The sequence below is a fragment of the Mobula hypostoma genome, chromosome 5 (assembly GCF_963921235.1).
Source record: "Mobula hypostoma chromosome 5, sMobHyp1.1, whole genome shotgun sequence".
NCBI lineage: Eukaryota > Metazoa > Chordata > Chondrichthyes > Myliobatiformes > Myliobatidae > Mobula > Mobula hypostoma.
In genome coordinates, this window is record NC_086101.1 from 34,299,596 (window position 1) to 34,316,927 (window position 17,332).

The following is a 17,332-nucleotide window of genomic DNA, read 5'->3' on the forward strand; positions in this document are numbered from 1 at the left end:
TGAGGCTTTTGTGCAGTTCACCATCTGGCATTGATTTGATGTCATATGACACCAATTAATTAGCATTCATCACGAAGTCCAGGCTGAGTGAGTGATTCAACAAATCCCAGGTCCTACGTTGCTTCAGAATTGTGAAAAATCTTCATACAACTGCAGCAACTCTGTATCCTCTCCTGCCACTCTACACCCCACTATCATCTCTCAACCCACATTTCCTTCTCCTCTCCAGTACCTCCTCTTCCCACCACCTCCCAACATATCCTAACCCTCTATGAAAGCTCCTTATATGATGTTATGTGCCAGTGATTCTGCTGCAAGTTAGTTTTTCATTATATTTGAGCACACGTGTTCTAGTACATATGACAGTGAACTCGACTTTGACCCCTGCATTGCAATCTTCTCTGTGCCTCTCCTCTCAGAGTGTCCTTTATCCTTGATCCTCCCATTTTCCATTCATCCCTTTTGATCAGTCTGGTTATCACTGAGATCTTCTCAGCCACAGCGAGAATAGATCCCAAGACATAGGAGTAGAATTAGTCCTTTCAGCCCTTCGAAGAATGTAGAGTTCTCCCAATGCATTCCCTAATTTGACCCATCAAAGCAGACCAGACGGACATGCACCTCCTTGGCTGTTGCTTGGGACCTCGCTTCAAACCATACTATGAAATGATATACAAGAGAAAATCTGGATGCTGGAAATCCAAGCAACACATACAAAATGCTGGAGAAACTTAGCAGGCCAGGCAGCATCTATGGAAAAGAGTATAGTTGACGTTTCAAGCCGAGGCCCTTTATCAGGACTCTTTTCCATAGATGTTGCCTGGCCTGCTGAGTTCCCCCAGCATTTTGTGCATGATATGATAATCTATTATGACAATGTGCTGTGTGCGTACACTGCTTCTGCCCCCTCCCCACACCGCCAGTACTACAGGAACACTAACACAGCAAGTCTTTCCTCAACTAAAAGATAGGTCGACTAAATCTCCCTTCCACTCAACACTATCTTGTAGTGAAGGAGCTACACAAATGTAACATGTTTGCCTGAGCAACACCCCCATATCGCACATTCACCCCTTGTCCCTCAGATACTGACCAAACTCAACACCAAGATGGAAAAAGACCATTCAGCACCTTGAGTACGCTCCACATTACTGTATCCTATTTCCTCATCTTGGATTTGTAACTTTTAATTTATTATCCAGTGTAAATCCATTAGTCTGTCTTGACATTTTATATGAATACTGTATCATTATTTTTACAGAAGAAATTCAAGATTCCCATTGCCCCAAAGAAGAGATTCCTGATATCCCCCCTGAGCGTTTGGTTCTAGTTTCAAGCTTCTGCCCTGTGTTTTGGGCCCTAATATCTGCAGAGTAAACTGTTCCCTCTCTCAACCCAAACAAATCTTTCAGTCACCTTAATCTCCTGGGTTCGATCACCCTTAATCTTCTACTTTGAAGGGAATACGGGCCCAATCTGTACAGTTAGAGCCTGCGAATAACCCTGTAAACCTGGGGCCGGAGGGAAATAAAGTAGATCGAAGTTCTGAGACCTGCTTGGAAGGAATATTCTGGTGACTGGGAGTTGTGGCTCACAGCCAGCTGCTGCTCCACCACTGTTCAGCTCACAGCAGTCCTCCCGAAAAACACACAAAAACTGCTCTCAGCAGCTCTTCACACAGATTCCAGTTCTATGTGCATGATAAAAAATGTGAGACAAACTTACTTTGGTTTCCCAATAGAAAACAAACAAAAGAGAACCTCGAATATTTAACTGGCAGAGCTGAAGATGTAATGCCTCTTTATGTGTTCGTCAAGGGAAACTCTTGTTTAAATGTTGGCTCTGAAATATCTTCTCGGAAGGAAGAGTGACAGGCAAAATCCCTAGTTTCATTCACTAAAGCCTCTAATGCTCAACTACTGTACAAAGATCTGAAGCTGAACAACAAATGGGTGATCAAGGAAATTAAAAATGCAGGGGCTTGGGCTGAGCTGCTTAATGCATGAAGTTGGCTCAATGTGACCATTTAAAGCTGAATGGTGGGACACTTTCCAAATCTCCCCCTAATGCTCCGAGGATGACAGGTGATAGGATAGATCCCGCCTTTGTCAGAAGATTAACAAACTTGTTTGTGTCTTTCAACTCTAATGTCTCACTCTGCCTGCCTACCTGTTGAAGCAGCAGACTATTCATCTAACAGCCAAATTAACAATCAGATTCAGGAGTGGACCAACAGCCTAGATTTTAAGAAGCTCTTTGATTCCAAAAAGAAGAGAGGCTCTCGAACAAAGACTTCCCAACCGGGGATCCACAGACCCCTTGGTTAATGGTAGGGGTCCATGGCATAAAAAAGTTGGGAACCCCTGCTCTAGCATGAGTTCCCAACAGGTAAGGTGGAGGCCATCTCTTTGCTTTCAAGAGATCTTCTTCCTTTCTGGAGCTGAAATTGCATGATATGAAAGTGAAAGTCACCTGCTATAGCTGTCTAGATCCTTAACGTGGCAAACTTCCCCAAAGTGCTTCACATCATGGCAACAAAATCTGATACTAAGTCACCTCCCCATGGCAGACAGCATCTACAGGAGGCACTGCCTCAAGACGGTAGCAACTAATCATCAATGAACCCTACCATCCAAGTCATGCCCTCTTCTGACTGCTACCATCAGGCAGAAGTTACAGAAGCTTGAAATCTACACCACCAGGTTCAGAAACAGCTACTTCCCTACAAACATTAGGCTCTGGAGCAGACCTACATAGTCCTAACCTTACCTCAGCAATAAAATACTACGGACCACTCCTCGGATGGTGGTTCTTTTGCACTGAAGTTTTGCTTTGTGCAGATTCCACCCCCCCCCCACTGTCTTGTACAATTTATGTATATTTTATGTTTAGCATTATCTAAACCTACGTGCTGTGATGCTGCTGCAAGTGAGGTTTCCATTGTACCTGCACATCACCTGACACGACAATAAATTCGACCTGAATTGATATAAAATGCCGTTGGAGCATATAATCAAGTTCTTAGTCAGAAGTTAATTTTTGAGTAGGAAGTAGAGAGTTTGGGAAGATAATTCCAGTCATGGACATCAGATATCTAAAGGCAATGATCCAGTATCTGTCTCTTTGATGACACAGTTGGTCTGTGAGATCTTTTAAGCTGATATTGTGCAGAGACAAATTGTTGATTCTTTTCTCTTTTTTTGTGCCTGTCTGGAGAATGGGTGGGAAGCCTCTAGTTTTTACTATGGGTGCAAGTTTGATGGAACAGCAGTTGAATACTTTGGGATGCTAATACTTAAAACTAAATCTCTTGCAGCTAAGATTGGGAATTGAAAGCAGTTGGGAACTCCAACACATAGCCAGTGTGTCTGTCAGATTCACACCAAGGTTGATTTTACAGGTACTCGTCTTTCATGATGGACAGTCTGTAGAGTACAAACCAAGCACCTATATACACTCCCAAACACAAAATAGTCTGCAGATGCTGGGGTCACCATTGCCTGAGGCTCTGTGTTAGGTTTGGAAATGGGAGATGGAAAAAGGACCCACTCCCAATTTATTTCCTGTGTTTTTGAAGCTTTGGATGGGAATGTCCCTTTTCTGCGGCAGTGTGTTTCATGGCTAGTAAATATGCTCCCTAACAAGCACATGGTCACCCATGCACAATGGCCCATTGGCACCTCTACGTCAGTAAGCTGGGGGCCCAAATCCAAATAAAAGCCTATAATCCAGGGGTTCCCAACCTGGGGTCCACAGACACCTCAGCTAATGGTAGGGTCGATGACACAAAAAAGGTTAGTAATCCCTGCTATAATCTATGCATTACTGAAGCCCATTCAGGTGATCACCAAAGATCCCATGGCACAACTGTAAGGGATTTCTTCCTGGTGTTTTCACTAATATTTGTCCCTCACTCAACACCAGTAAAATTAATTGCCTTATCATGGCTTTTTGTGGCAGCCATCTTTCCTACAATTCAAGAATGACCACACTTTCAAATTATTTTGTTTTCTATGAAGAGCTCTGGATATCCTGAGACTGTAAAAGGTGCTTTAGAAATGCAAGTCACATTCACATTTCTTATATGCTTCCTGGGTGCATAAAAAGACATGCAATTAGAGTCATACAGTCATAGAGCACAACAGCACAGAAAGAGGCCATCCCATGCCAAACTGTTTGCCCTGCTTAATCCCATCAACCCACACTAGGTCCACAGTCCTCCATACCTGTCCTGTTCATAAGCTTACCCAAACTTCTCTGAAGTGTTGAAATTAAAACTCGCATCCACAACTTCCACAACTGCACCTCTGTCTGAGTGCCTATAAATTGCCTACAAAACCTCACAAACCACCAACCGTTCTCCTGTGCCACCTCACCATGTAGAAAGTCCATCTTTTCCTTCATCAGTCCTTCCAAATATGAGTCTCGGCAGCCCTGTGACACTGTGCTAACATCAAATATTCTATCAGCAACCTATCTGTATAATCCGTGAAGGATATTAATCACAGGTCAAACACGGCCAGCATTCCAAACCAGTAAGCATGACGATAGAATCGCCAAAGTAATTTACAGAAAGATCAAATTTAGATAAAATTGGCTCATTCTTTAGAAAGCAGAGTTGCTTAATTAAAAGATAATTCCATTCAATCAAGTTATTTGAATAGACATTAGTTAACTGACAGGAATGTGGTGAACAGGACAAGTCATGACTCAGAGGGCTGCACCAGCACCTCTGAATCAAAAGGTTGTGGCTTTGCATCGAGCTCAAGAGATCTGAAGAAAGAAAATCTAAGTTCATATCCAATGCAATATCGAGATAATGCTCCACTGTTATGGATATAACTTTCCATTTAAGACATTAAGCAGAGGCCTCATCTTTCCTCTCAGCTGGATGTGAAAAGATGCATTACTATGAGAAACCATATTATGCAAATGATTATCTCTTCCTCTGTCATAAAGCAATTATTTATTCATTGTTGCATTTCTCTGTGGAATCTTGCTGTGTGAAAATTGGTTTCCACTACATCTCATGGTCTAGAAGATGTGCTGGGAGATTGTTTAGGTGCTACAGAAATGCAATACTTCGCTTGTTCCTTTATGAACCAATGTAAATACTCAAAGAAATATCATTTCTGACTCATTCCAATTGAGTGGTGCACAGGGGCTTAGCCACGAATCGAATTCCAAGTATCACTTCGACTACATATAGGAGTTCACGTTCACATTCAGGAGGATCAGACACAATAGTCATGAGTTTAATCCCTTCAATCAAGGTGGTGCAGTACTGGTAGGTTTGCAGGTAGGTTTGCTAGCATGGTTCGGGAGGGTTTAAACTAATTTGCAAGGGGGATAGACCCGGAGCGATACAGCAGTGAAAGAAGTGCATGGAGTAAAGCCAGATCTAACATATAGAGAGGCTTTGAGGAAAGAGAAGCAGAATAAACGGTGTAAAGGTAGGAAGGTAAAAGGGCTAAAGTGCATGTACTTCAATGCAAGAAGCATCAGGAACAAAGGTGATGAACTGAGAGCTTGGATACATACATGGAATTATGATGTAGTGGTCATTACAGAGACTTGGCTGGCACCAGTGCAGGAATGGATTCTCAATATTCCTGGATTTCAGTGCTTTAAAAGGGATGGGGGGGGGAGGGGAGGAGAGGTGGCATTACTGGTCAGGGATACTATTACAGCTACAGAAAGGGTGGGAAATGTAGCAGGATCCTCTTTTAAGTCAGTATGGGTGGAAGTCAGGAACAGGAAGGGAGCAGTTACTCTATTGGGAGTATTCTACAGGCCCCCAGGTAGCAGCAGAGATACCGAGGAGCAGATTGGGAGGCAGATTTTGGAAAGGTGCAAAAACAACAGGGTTGTTATCATGGGTGACTCTAACTTCCCTAATATTGATTGGCACCTGATTAGTTCCAAGGGTTTAGATGGGGCAGAGTTTGTTAAGTGTGTCCAGGACGGATTCCTGTCACAGTATGTAGACAGGCCGACTGGGGGAATGCCATACTAGATCTAGTACTAAGTAATGAACCGGGTCAGGTCACAGATCTCTCAGTGGGTGAGCATCTGGGGGACAGTGACCACCGCTCCCTGGACTCTAGCATTATCGTAGAATCAGAGAGGACAGGAAAATTTTTAATTGGGGAAGGGCAAATTATGAGGCTATAAGGCTAGAACTTGCGGGTGTAAATTGGGATGATGTTTTTGCAGGGAAATGTACTATGGACATGTGGTCGATGTTTAGGGATCTCTTGCAGGATGTTAGGGATAAATTTGTCCCGGTGAGGAAGATAAAGAATGGTAGGGTGAAGGAACCATGGGTGACAAGTGAGGTGGAAAATCTAGTCAGGTGGAAGAAGGCAGCATACATGAGGTTTAGGAAGTAAGGATCAGATGGGTCTATTGAGGAATATAGGGTAGCAAGAAAGGAGCTTAAGAAGGGGCTGAGAAGAGCAAGAAGGGGGCATGAGAAGGCCTTGGCGAGTAAGGTAAAGGAAAACCCCAAGGCATTCTTCAATTATGTGAAGAACAAAAAGATGACAGGAGTGAAGGTAGGACCGATTAAAGATGAAGGTGGGAATATGTGCCTGGAGGCTGTGGAAGTAAGCAAGGCCCTCAATGAATAGTTTTTTTCGGTATTCACCAATGAGAGGGAACTTGATGACGGTGAGGACAATATGAGTGAGGTTGATGTTCTGGAGCATGTTGATATTAAGGGAGAGGAGGTGTTGGAGTTGTTAAAATACATTAGGAAGGGTAAGTCCCCGGGACCTGACGGAATATTCCCCAGGCTGCTTCACGAGGTGAGGGAAGAGATTGCCGAGCCTCTGGCTAGGATCTTTAAGTCCTCGTCGTCTACGAGAATGGTACTGGAGGATTGGAGGGAGGTAAATATTGTCCCCTTGTTCAAAAAAGGTAGTAGGGATAACCCGGGTAATTATAGACCAGTGAGCCTTACGTCTGTGGTGGGAAAGCTGTTGGAAAAGATTCTTAGAGATAGGATCTATGGGCATTTAGAGAATCATGGTCTGATCAGGGACAGTCAGCATGGCTTTGTGAAGGGCAGGTCGCGTCTAACAAGCCTGATAGAGTTCTTTGAGGAGGTGACCAGGCATATAGATGAGGGTAGTGCAGTGGATGTGATCTATATGGATTTTAGTAAGGCATTTGACTAGGTTCCACACGGTGGGCTTATTCAGAAAGTCAGAAGGCATGGGATCCAGGGAAGTTTGGCCAGGTGGATTCAGAATTGGCTTGCCTGCAGAAGGCAGAGGGTCGTGGTGGAGGGAGTACATTCGGATTGGAGGGTTGTGACTAGTGGTGTCCCACAAGGATCGGTTCTGGGACGTCTACTTTTCATGATTTTTATTAACGACCTGGATGTGGGGGTAGAAGGATGGGTTGGCAAGTTTGCAGACGACACAAAAGTTGGTGGTATTGTAGATAGTGTAGAGGATTGTCGAAGATTGCAGAGAGACATTGATAGGATGCAGAAATGGGCTGAGAAGTGGCAGATGGATTTCAACCCGGAGAAGTGTGAGGTGGTACACTTTGGAAGGACAAACCCCAAGGCAGAGTACAAAGTAAATGGCTGGATACTTGGTAGGGTGGAGGAGCAGAGGGATCTGGGGGTACATGTCCACAGATTCCTGAAAGTTGCCTCACAGATAGATAGGGTAGTTAAGAAAGCTTGAGGGGTGTTGTGTGGGCACATGGCCAAGTGGTTAAGGCATTAGACTAGCGACCTGAAGGCTGTGAGTTCAAGCCCCAGCCGAGGCAACATGTTGTGTCCTTGAGCAAGGCACTTAATCACACATTGCTCTGCGATGACACTGGTGCCAAGCCGTATGGGTCCTAATGCCCTTCCCTTGGACAACGTTGGTGTCATGGAGAGGGGAGACTTGCAAATGGGCAACTGCTGGTCTTCCATACAACCTTGCCCAGGCCTGCACCCTGGAGAGTGAAGACCTTCCAGGCGCAGATCCATGGTCTCGCAAGACTAACGGATACCTATACTATATTAAGGGGTAACATACATCAAAGTTGCTGGTGAACGCAGCAGGCCAAGCAGCATCTATAGGAAGAGGTGCAGTCGACGTTTCAGGCCGAGACCCTTCGTCAGGACTAACTGAAGGAAGAGTGAGTAAGGGATTTGAAAGCTGGAGGGGGAGGGGGAGATGCAAAATGATAGGAGAAGACAGGAGGGGGAGGGATAGAGCCGAGAGCTGGACAGGTGATAGGCAAAAGGGGATACAAGAGGATCATGGGACAGGAGGTCCGGGAAGAAAGACAAGGGGGGGGTGACCCAGAGGATGGGCAAGAGGTATATTCAGAGGGACAGAGGGAGAAAAAGGAGAGTGAGAGAAAGAATGTGTGCATAAAAATGAGTAACAGATGGGGTACGAGGGGGAGGTGGGGCCTTAGCGGAAGTTAGAGAAGTCGATGTTCATGCCATCAGGTTGGAGGCTACCCAGACGGAATATAAGGTGTTGTTCCTCCAACCTGAGTGTGACTTCATCTTTACAGTAGAGGAGGCCGTGGATAGACATGTCAGAATGGGAATGGGATGTGGAATTAAAATGTGTGGCCACTGGGAGATCCTGCTTTCTCTGGCGGACAGAGTGTAGATGTTCAGCAAAGCGGTCTCCCAGTCTGCGTCAGGTCTCACCAATATATAAAAGGCCACATCGGGAGCACCGGACGCAGTATATCACCCCAATCGACTCACAGGTGAAGTGATGCCTCACCTGGAAGGACTGTTTGGGGCCCTGAATGGTGGTAAGGGAGGAAGTGTAAGGGCATGTGTAGCATTTGTTCCGCTTACACGGATAAGTGCCAGGAGGGAGATCAGTGGGGAGGGATGGGGGGGACGAATGGACAAGGGAGTTGTGTAGGGAGCGATCCCTGCGGAATGCAGAGAGAGGGGGGGAGGGAAAGATGTGCTTAGTGGGAGGGCCACACATTTTAATTCCACATCCCATTCCCATTCTGACATGTCTATCCACGGCCTCCTCTACTGTCAAGATGAAGCCACACTCAGGTTGGAGGAACAACACCTTATATTCCGTCTGGGTAGCCTCCAACCTGATGGCATGAACATCGACTTCTCTAACTTCCGCTAATGCCCCACCTCCCCCTCGTACCCCATCTGTTACTCATTTTTATGCACACATTCTTTCTCTCACTCTCCTTTTTCTCCCTCTGTCCCTCTGAATATACCTCTTGCCCATCCTCTGGGTCACCCCCCCCCCTTGTCTTTCTTCCCGGACCTCCTGTCCCATGATCCTCTCGTATCCCCTTTTGCCTATCACCTGTCCAGCTCTCGGCTCTATCCCTTCCCCTCCTGTCTTCTCCTATCATTTTGCATCTCCCCCTCCCCCTCCAGCTTTCAAATCCCTTACTCACTCTTCCTTCAGTTAGTCCTGACGAAGGGTCTCGGCCTGAAACGTCGACTGCACCTCTTCCTATAGATGCTGCTTGGCCTGCTGCGTTCACCAGCAACTTTGATGTATGTTGCTTGAATTTCCAGCATCTGCAGAATTCCTGTTGTTTGCTATATTAAGGGGTGTTAGCTTTCATAAATTGAGGGATAGAGTTTAAGAGTCGTGAGGTAGTGATGCAGCTCTATAAAACTCTGGTTAGGCCACACTTGGAGTACTGTGTCCAGTTCTGGTCACCTCACCATAGGAAGGATGTGGAAACATTAGAAAGGGTACAGAGGAGATGTATGAGGATGCTGCCTGGTTTAGAGAGTACGGATTATGATCAGAGATTAAGGGAGCTAGGGCTTTACTCTCTGGAGAGAAGGAGGATGAGAGGAGACATGATAGAGGTGTACAAGATATTAAGAGGAATAGATAGAGTGGATAGCCAGCGCCTCTTCCCCAGGGCACCACTGCTCAATACAAGAGAACATGGCTTTAAGGTAAGGGGTGGGAAGTTCAAGGGGGATATTAGAGGAAGGTTTTTTACTCAGAGAGTGGTTGGTGCGTGGAATGCACTGCCTGAGTCAGTGGTGGAGGCAGATACATTAGTGAAATTTAAGAGACTACTAGACAGGTATATGGAGGAATTTAAGGTGGGGGGTTATATGGGAGGCTGGGTTTGAGGGTCGGCACAACATTGTGGGCCGAAAGGCCTGTTCTGTGCTGTACTGTTTCATGTTCTATGTTCTATTCCACAATGTGCTGAAAATTCATTTACCCATTTGTTTCACCTTGCCAAGATCTGCATTAGTTGTCCATCTCCAATTGCTCTTGAGCTCGGTGGATGGGCGATAGCATCACAGAAAACAGAGATGGAATAAATGGGAGCTTTTCAGGCTAGTAGAATGTAACTGGTGGAGAACCTTAGTGATCAGTTCTTGGCCCTCAATTGCTTACTATTTACATCAAGATTGCCAAGTTTGTTGATGATAGAAAATAGGTGAAAGGGCATGTGATGAGGAAACAATGATCCTCCAGTGGGATAGAAACAGATTGCATGATTGGGTGAAAATCTATAAATGGGATTTAAAGAGGAGGAAGTGTGAGGTCAGGCACTTCGGTAAGGAAGAATCAAAAGACAGACTATCTAAATAAACAGAAACTGCAAATGAGTGTCGTTCAGATAGATTTAGGTGTTCTGTTATAAGAATCACTAAAAGTTAGTAGGCAGGTCCAATAATGCAAAGAACTGTTTGATCTTTAAATTGCACAGGATGTGGAGTTTAAGAATTCTGAGGTTTTGTTATACTTGTACAGAGGGTTGATGAAGCCACACACACACTAGGTCCCCTTACCATAAAAAGGGTATAGTAGCATTGGGGGTAGCAAAGGAGATTCACTGGGCTAATTCCTGGGATGACTGGGTGAACCTATCAAGAGGGCCTGGACTATCTGGGCATGTGAATTTTGAATTTAGAAGGAAGAGGAGTAATCTTTTGTAATGTGTGAAGAAGGTAGAATCTACCTGGTAGATATTTGTGTTTCCATGGGGGAGTGTTAAACAAGGCAATGTAATTTCAAGGTAAGGGGCTGATAATTTAAATCTGAGGTATGCAGGAATTTCTTTTGAGCCTCTGGAATTCTCTGTCTTGGAGGGTAGTGGAAGTGTATCATTACAAATATTTAACGTGGAGGTGGATAAATCGAAAAACAGAGGGGTACGGAAAAATGGCACAGAAAAGGTTCTGAACCCAGCACAGACCAGCCTTGATTATATTAAATGATGGGGAAAGCTCGAAGGGCTTGGTGTCCTTGTGTACTCCTCTGACAGTGTGTGCTCTGTCCACACTACAGAAACAGATGATATTGCAGCTGTGTGACCAAAGACCTGCACTTCACAAACAGCTTCACCCGCTAACAGGGAACTGGCATAGAGACGTTCAAAGCTCAAAGTAAATTTATTATCAACATCCATACCTATACTTGTCTCCATACACTACCCTGAGATTCATTTTCTTGTGGGCATTTACAGTAGATACAAAGAAACACAATAGAATCAATGAAAAACTATACACAAAAGGAGATGAGACCTGCATAAATTGAGACATGGGGCAGGCTTGTGGGACCAGCTCTTACTTTCTGTGTTCTTAATTGTCAGCTCCATTGTAGTGGGTCAGGGATCACATAAATATTAAAATATTTTCATTTCTCCAGAATAGCCAAACTATTGAGATAAAATTACAGCTCAGATACATAAAAACACGTACCATAACGATTTCTCCACTATTTTGGTCCGAAATACCTCCTCTTGATCCAGATTGACTGTACAGTAGCAGTCCCTCATCTTATTTGGCCCTGGATAGGGAGGCATGTTTTTCGCTTCTCCTGCAAGGCAAGAATAAAGGATAGGTGACTGACAGTGAAAGCTTAATAACTAAAGCAGCTCATTCTCTGAAGAAATCTGCAAGGAAATCCTCCCCCACCTCCCAGCTCAGATACACAAGTCACCGTTATTGTTCTCTGTCTGTCTCGTAACACAAGCTGCCTTCAGTTACTCTGGAGATGGCCTTTCTCAGCTCTTCAGGATTACATTTAACAACTTCTACCATTACTGTATAGTTAGTATGTCAAACATCTCTAGGCTGACAAAGAAGTTTAAGCACTACAATTGGATGAAAGCTTGATCAAGGGGGTCATTCCCTCAGGTCTCAAAAGGAGAAAGAATTGAGATGGGGGGGGAATTGGAACTGGGGCCTCAGCTGTCAATGGCAATGCAGGTAAAAATCAGAGAACCCCCACCCCCAGGCTGGAACTGGAGGTGTGCGGGATTATGTAGGATAGCACAGACTGCAGACAAATGGAGGGGCAAGGTCAAGAAGGCATAAAATCCCTGAATATCTGAATACGTTTCACAGCTGGTGCAGTAGTTTATATGTGCAAGCACTGCTGTAAAGCAGGAGATAACTGAGACAGTTTACACACACCAAGCTCCCACGCACAGCTAGATATGGGTAATTAACAGATGAGAATTCCCCCCCCCCCGCTTTCTGTAAATGGTACAAGGGATCTTCCACATTGATCTATGAGGGCAGACGGGGCTGCGTTTCATTATGTCACCTTAGGCAAGGCACTGCTCGAGGCTGAATAGATCCAGCACCTCATTGTCTTCTGTGGAGAAGTTCTGAGATTCACCATGCTCTGGGTGAAGAGATCCCTCATTACTGCACTGAAGCGACAGCCTAGATTGTCTTCAAGAGAGGAAACACCAGTTTTCCAGGGGTGTATGCCAGTAGGACACATTGGGTAGGGGAAGAAATTGAATCCATTTACTCATGGAAATGGAACTTCCATGTATTTTTAAACCTGTCACAAAATAGCAACACAGCCAGTGGCACAATGGATGGTAGGTGGACAGATACCTTCCCAACCCCACTCCCTAGAATGCAGAAGCGGCTGACAGTATCCTCTTGCAATGAGGCTTAAATGGGTCAAACAAGCCAACGTGATCACAGAGCCTTGAGAGTAGATGACTTCCAATATAAATCAAGCATCTGCAGTCCTTTGTGGTTGTCTGATAAAATATCATGCCAGCAGCAGGCTGCATCCACAAAACTGGCTTTGCTGGCCCAGATCAGATGAATCATTATTAACAGTCCTCACTAATTATGCTCATTTCTAGCGCACCGCTCCTGGGCATTAGGTGTTTCCATACTAGACTGTGCTGCAACCACTGTGGTCTTCCAGTAAGGAAGTCGAGGATCCAGTTGCAGAGGGAGGTACAGTGACCCAAGTTTTGGAGCTTTCTGATCAGAACTGTAGGAATGATTGTGTTAAACGCTGAGCTGTAGTCAATAAACAGCAGTCTGACATAAGTATGAGTATTATATAGGTGATCCAAGGCCCTGTGAAGAACCAATGAGATTACATCCGCTGTAGACCTATTGTGGCAATAGGCAATGGGTCCAGGTCCTTGCTTTGACAGGAGTTGATTCTAGCCATAACCAACCTCTCAAAGCACTTCATCACCATAGATGTGAGCGCTACTGGACGGTAGTTATCAAGGCAGCTCACCCTGTCCCTCATGGGCACTGGTATGATTATTGCCCTTTTGAAGCAGGTGAGAAATTCCAACTGTAGCAATAAGAGATTGAAAATGTCTTTGAATGCACACGCCAGCTAGTTGGCACAGGTTTTCAAAGCCCTGCCAGGTACAAGGTACCCCATCTGGGCCTGTCGCCTTGCAAGGGTTCACCATTCCTGAAAGACGTTCTGACATTGGCCTCCGAGACAGAGATCTGAGTCACCAGGTGCTGCAGGATCCTCACAGCTGTAGTTTCTTTTCTCCCCTCCCATTCAAAGCGTGCATAAAAAGGCATTGAGCTCATCTGGGAGTAAAACATCACTGTTAGGTTTTGCTTTGTAGGCAGTAATGGCCTGCAAGCCTTGCCAAAGTTGATGTCCATCGATTCCACCTCCAGCCTCATTCGGAATTGTTCTTTTGCTCCTGAGATAGCCCTCTGTAAGTTGCAGCTGGTCTTCCTGCATGGCCTGGGTCACTGGGCTTGAATGCCACAGATCTAGCCCTGAGCAGACTACAAATCTTTTGATTCATCCATGGATTTTGGATCAGGTATGTACAGCGTATTTTCGTAGGCACACACACATCCACACAGGTGTTAATGAAGTCATTGACAACTGTAGCATATTCAAACTCGAAGAGGAATGCCTGAATAGTGTCCAATCCACCATCTCAAAATAGTCCTGCAAGGCTTCCTCCATCTCCCTTGTTCATACTTTCTTGGTCCTCTCTACTGGTCCTGACGAAGGGTCTCGGCCCAAAATGTCGACTGTACCTGTTCCTACAGATGCTGTCTGGCCTGCTGCATTCCACCAGCATCTAGTGTGTGTTCCTCTCTTCTGGTCCTGCTTTCTTCAGTCTCTGCCTGTACTCAGGGAGTAGATGTACAGCCAGATGATCAGACTTTCCAAAGTGTAGACGTGGGAATGGCACAGTCAGCATTCTTCATGGTGGTGTAGCAGTGTTGGCTCCTCTGGTTTCAAAAGTGACATGTTGGTGTTAATTATTTAGAAACCTCCAAAATCAGGGGGAAGGCATCATACCTGTTGATTCTATCACTCAGTTTGTCTAGAGTCTGCTTGATATGGGCTTGAGGTGGATATACACCACAATCAAGATAATGGCTGAAAACTCTCAGCAGATAAATTAATACTTAATTGTGAGATGTTCCAAGTCTGGTGAGCAGGACTGGGATAGAACTGCCATGTTTGTGCATCACAAAGAATTAAGTCTTATCTTGGCAATGAATCGTGAAGCCAATGAGCTCTATCGCTGTGTTCGGAATGAAAGGGGACATCCAAGTCTCTGTGAAACAAAACTCACAACAGTCCCTGATGTCTCTCTAGTACAGTAATCATGCTCTGAAGTCTTTGATGTTATTTACTAGAGACTATACGTTTGCCCGCGGAATAGTCGGTAGGGGAAGTCAGAACACTCTTCTCTATTAATCCAGTGTGTTTACCATCTGATGTGATGGAAGTGATTACTCTCTTCCACACTAGCGACCAAAGAATACCATCCGAGATTTGTCGATCTTGAGTAGCAATAGATTTTTAAGTGCCATAAAATGATGTTGCTTACTGTATTGGGCATAGCTGTAGCTATGGATTTCAGCTGCAGTAGTCTAAAACAGGAATATTTAAAGATTTCCATCTGAGCTGCTCACATGAGTCACCTTCTTAATGGCAGCAGTGAAACTAAAACTGTACAGAGTACTCCAAGTGTGGTCTCACTGAAGTCTCGTACGACTACAACATACCCTAATAACGATTAATTCTACCTGATTCCCAAACTGGTCCTCAAAATGCAAGAAGCTTGAGCTCTTAAATACAGTTCAAAAAATCTTTGACAGCATGGGAAAGAAACAATGATGAAGCATGGCACTCCTTGCTTCTGCTGTCCGTGAAAGAGTTCAGCCTTGCAATTCCGCCAAATGAGCTTGAGTGGAAACATCAAGCAACAACTTCATTTCACTCAGTGAGGCACAGGGCATGACTGCAATGCCAACTGAATCTGTTGTCACCAGAATAAAAGCCGTAGTGCGCTTCAGGAAAGGAAAATCGAACTAAGGTTAACAGGGTTGGGTTAACAGTTGATAATCACTAATCCGAGCAGAATCCTAGCAGACATCTCCTTCATCCTCTCCAGTCTCCACAACTTTGCTATAATGGGGTGCCAGAACTGCATACAATTGCCAACAATGTAGGTGAATGGTCCGGATGAAGTGCATCCTAGGGTCACTGAGACAAGTAGGGGAGGTGCTGACCATAAACTTCCAAACACATAGAAGATCCAGAGGTGGATTCTGAAGACCGCAAAACTGCAAAGCAGCTGTACGGATAAACCCAGTAATCACAGACACTCAGTTCAACATTAGTAGTGGGAAAACTTTTGGAAATAATAGTAAGGTAATTGGCACATATACCATTATTGTTGGATCAATGTGGATTGATTAGAGATGGAGTATTAGAAATAACATGGAGTTATTAAAGATAACCCATGTCTAACTAACTTACTTGGTACGAGTTTTTGGTGAAGTTACTAGAGGGACAATGAGAGAAATACAGCTGATGAGGTATATTGGACTTCTAAAAATGCATTTGTTGAAGTGAAACAAATTAAAAGTGTCATTAAAATTATAGACCATGGCATATTATGGGCGTAGCAGCATGGGTAGAAAACTGGCTAAGTAATGGGAAAGTGAACAATAATGAAGGCTTCTTTTTTTCTGACTGGAAGGAATTTTACAGTTGAGTTCCTCTAGAACAGAGACTGCTCACCTTAACATTAAATTAATGACTTGGACTTGAGTGTAAAGTCACAATTTTCAAAGCTGCATGGTAAAACTTAAGAAACATAATGAACTGTTTGATAGTTAAATTCAGAGATATAGACAGTCTGGTGAAATGGGCAGACAGGTGGCAGAGAAATACGAACTGTTACATTCTAAAAGTGTGATAACAGAGCTCTAGGGTGTATGTGAACAGTTTGTTGAAAGTGGCAGAGTAAGTTGAGAAGGAAGTTAAAAGCATATAGACTCTTAGAGCAAGGAACCAAGATGGACCTCTATACAACATTGAGGAGGCCATAACGGGCAGTGCTGAGGGAGGAGTAGTACTGAAGAAGAGTCACACTATGAGAGGGGTGGTACTGAGGGATGGTCAATTTTGAATGCTGAGATAATGACATTGTGTGAGGGGAAGTAGTGACGGAGCATTGCACTGTGAGATGGGTAGTACTGAGGGAGTGTCACACTGTTGGAGAGGCAGTACTGAGGAAGTGTCACAATGTGGGAGGGGCAGCAGTGAGAGAGGGTCACATGGACAGATGGTAGTACTGAGGGAGTGTCACGCTGTAGGAGTGGTGGTACTGAGGGAGGGTCACAGTGTGGGAGGGACAGTACTGAGGGAGTGTCACGCTGTAGGAGTGGTGGTACTGAGGGAGTGTCACGCTGTAGGAGTGGTGGTACTGAGGGAGTGTCACGCTGCGGGAGGGACAGTACTGAGGGAGTGTCACGCTGTAGGAGTGGTGGTACTGAGGGAGTGTCACGCTGTAGGAGTGGTGGTACTGAGGGAGGGTCACAGTGTGGGAGGGACAGTACTGAGGGAGTGTCACGCTGTAGGAGTGGTGGTACTGAGGGAGTGTCACGCTGTAGCAGTGGTGGTACTGAGGGAGGGTCACACTGTGGGAGGGACAGTACTGAGGGAGTGTCACGCTGTAAGAGTGGTGGTACTGAGGGAGTGTCACGCTGTAGGAGTGGTGGTACTGAGGGAGTGTCACGCTGTAGGAGTGGTGGTACTGAGGGAGTGTCACGCTGTAGCAG

The 17,332-nt window shown here is 45.0% G+C and overlaps 1 protein-coding gene across 1 annotated transcript in view; it reads right to left on the reverse strand.

Annotated features, from left to right (window-relative positions):
• The window catches only part of rasa3 (RAS p21 protein activator 3), a 164,292-nt gene that overhangs the window by 69,987 nt on the left and 76,973 nt on the right, over nucleotides 1–17,332 (reverse strand). The window contains exon 2 of the mRNA XM_063048342.1: nucleotides 11,699–11,816. Coding sequence (XP_062904412.1) covers nucleotides 11,699–11,816 — 118 coding nt within the window. The remainder of the gene's footprint in view (nucleotides 1–11,698; nucleotides 11,817–17,332) is intronic.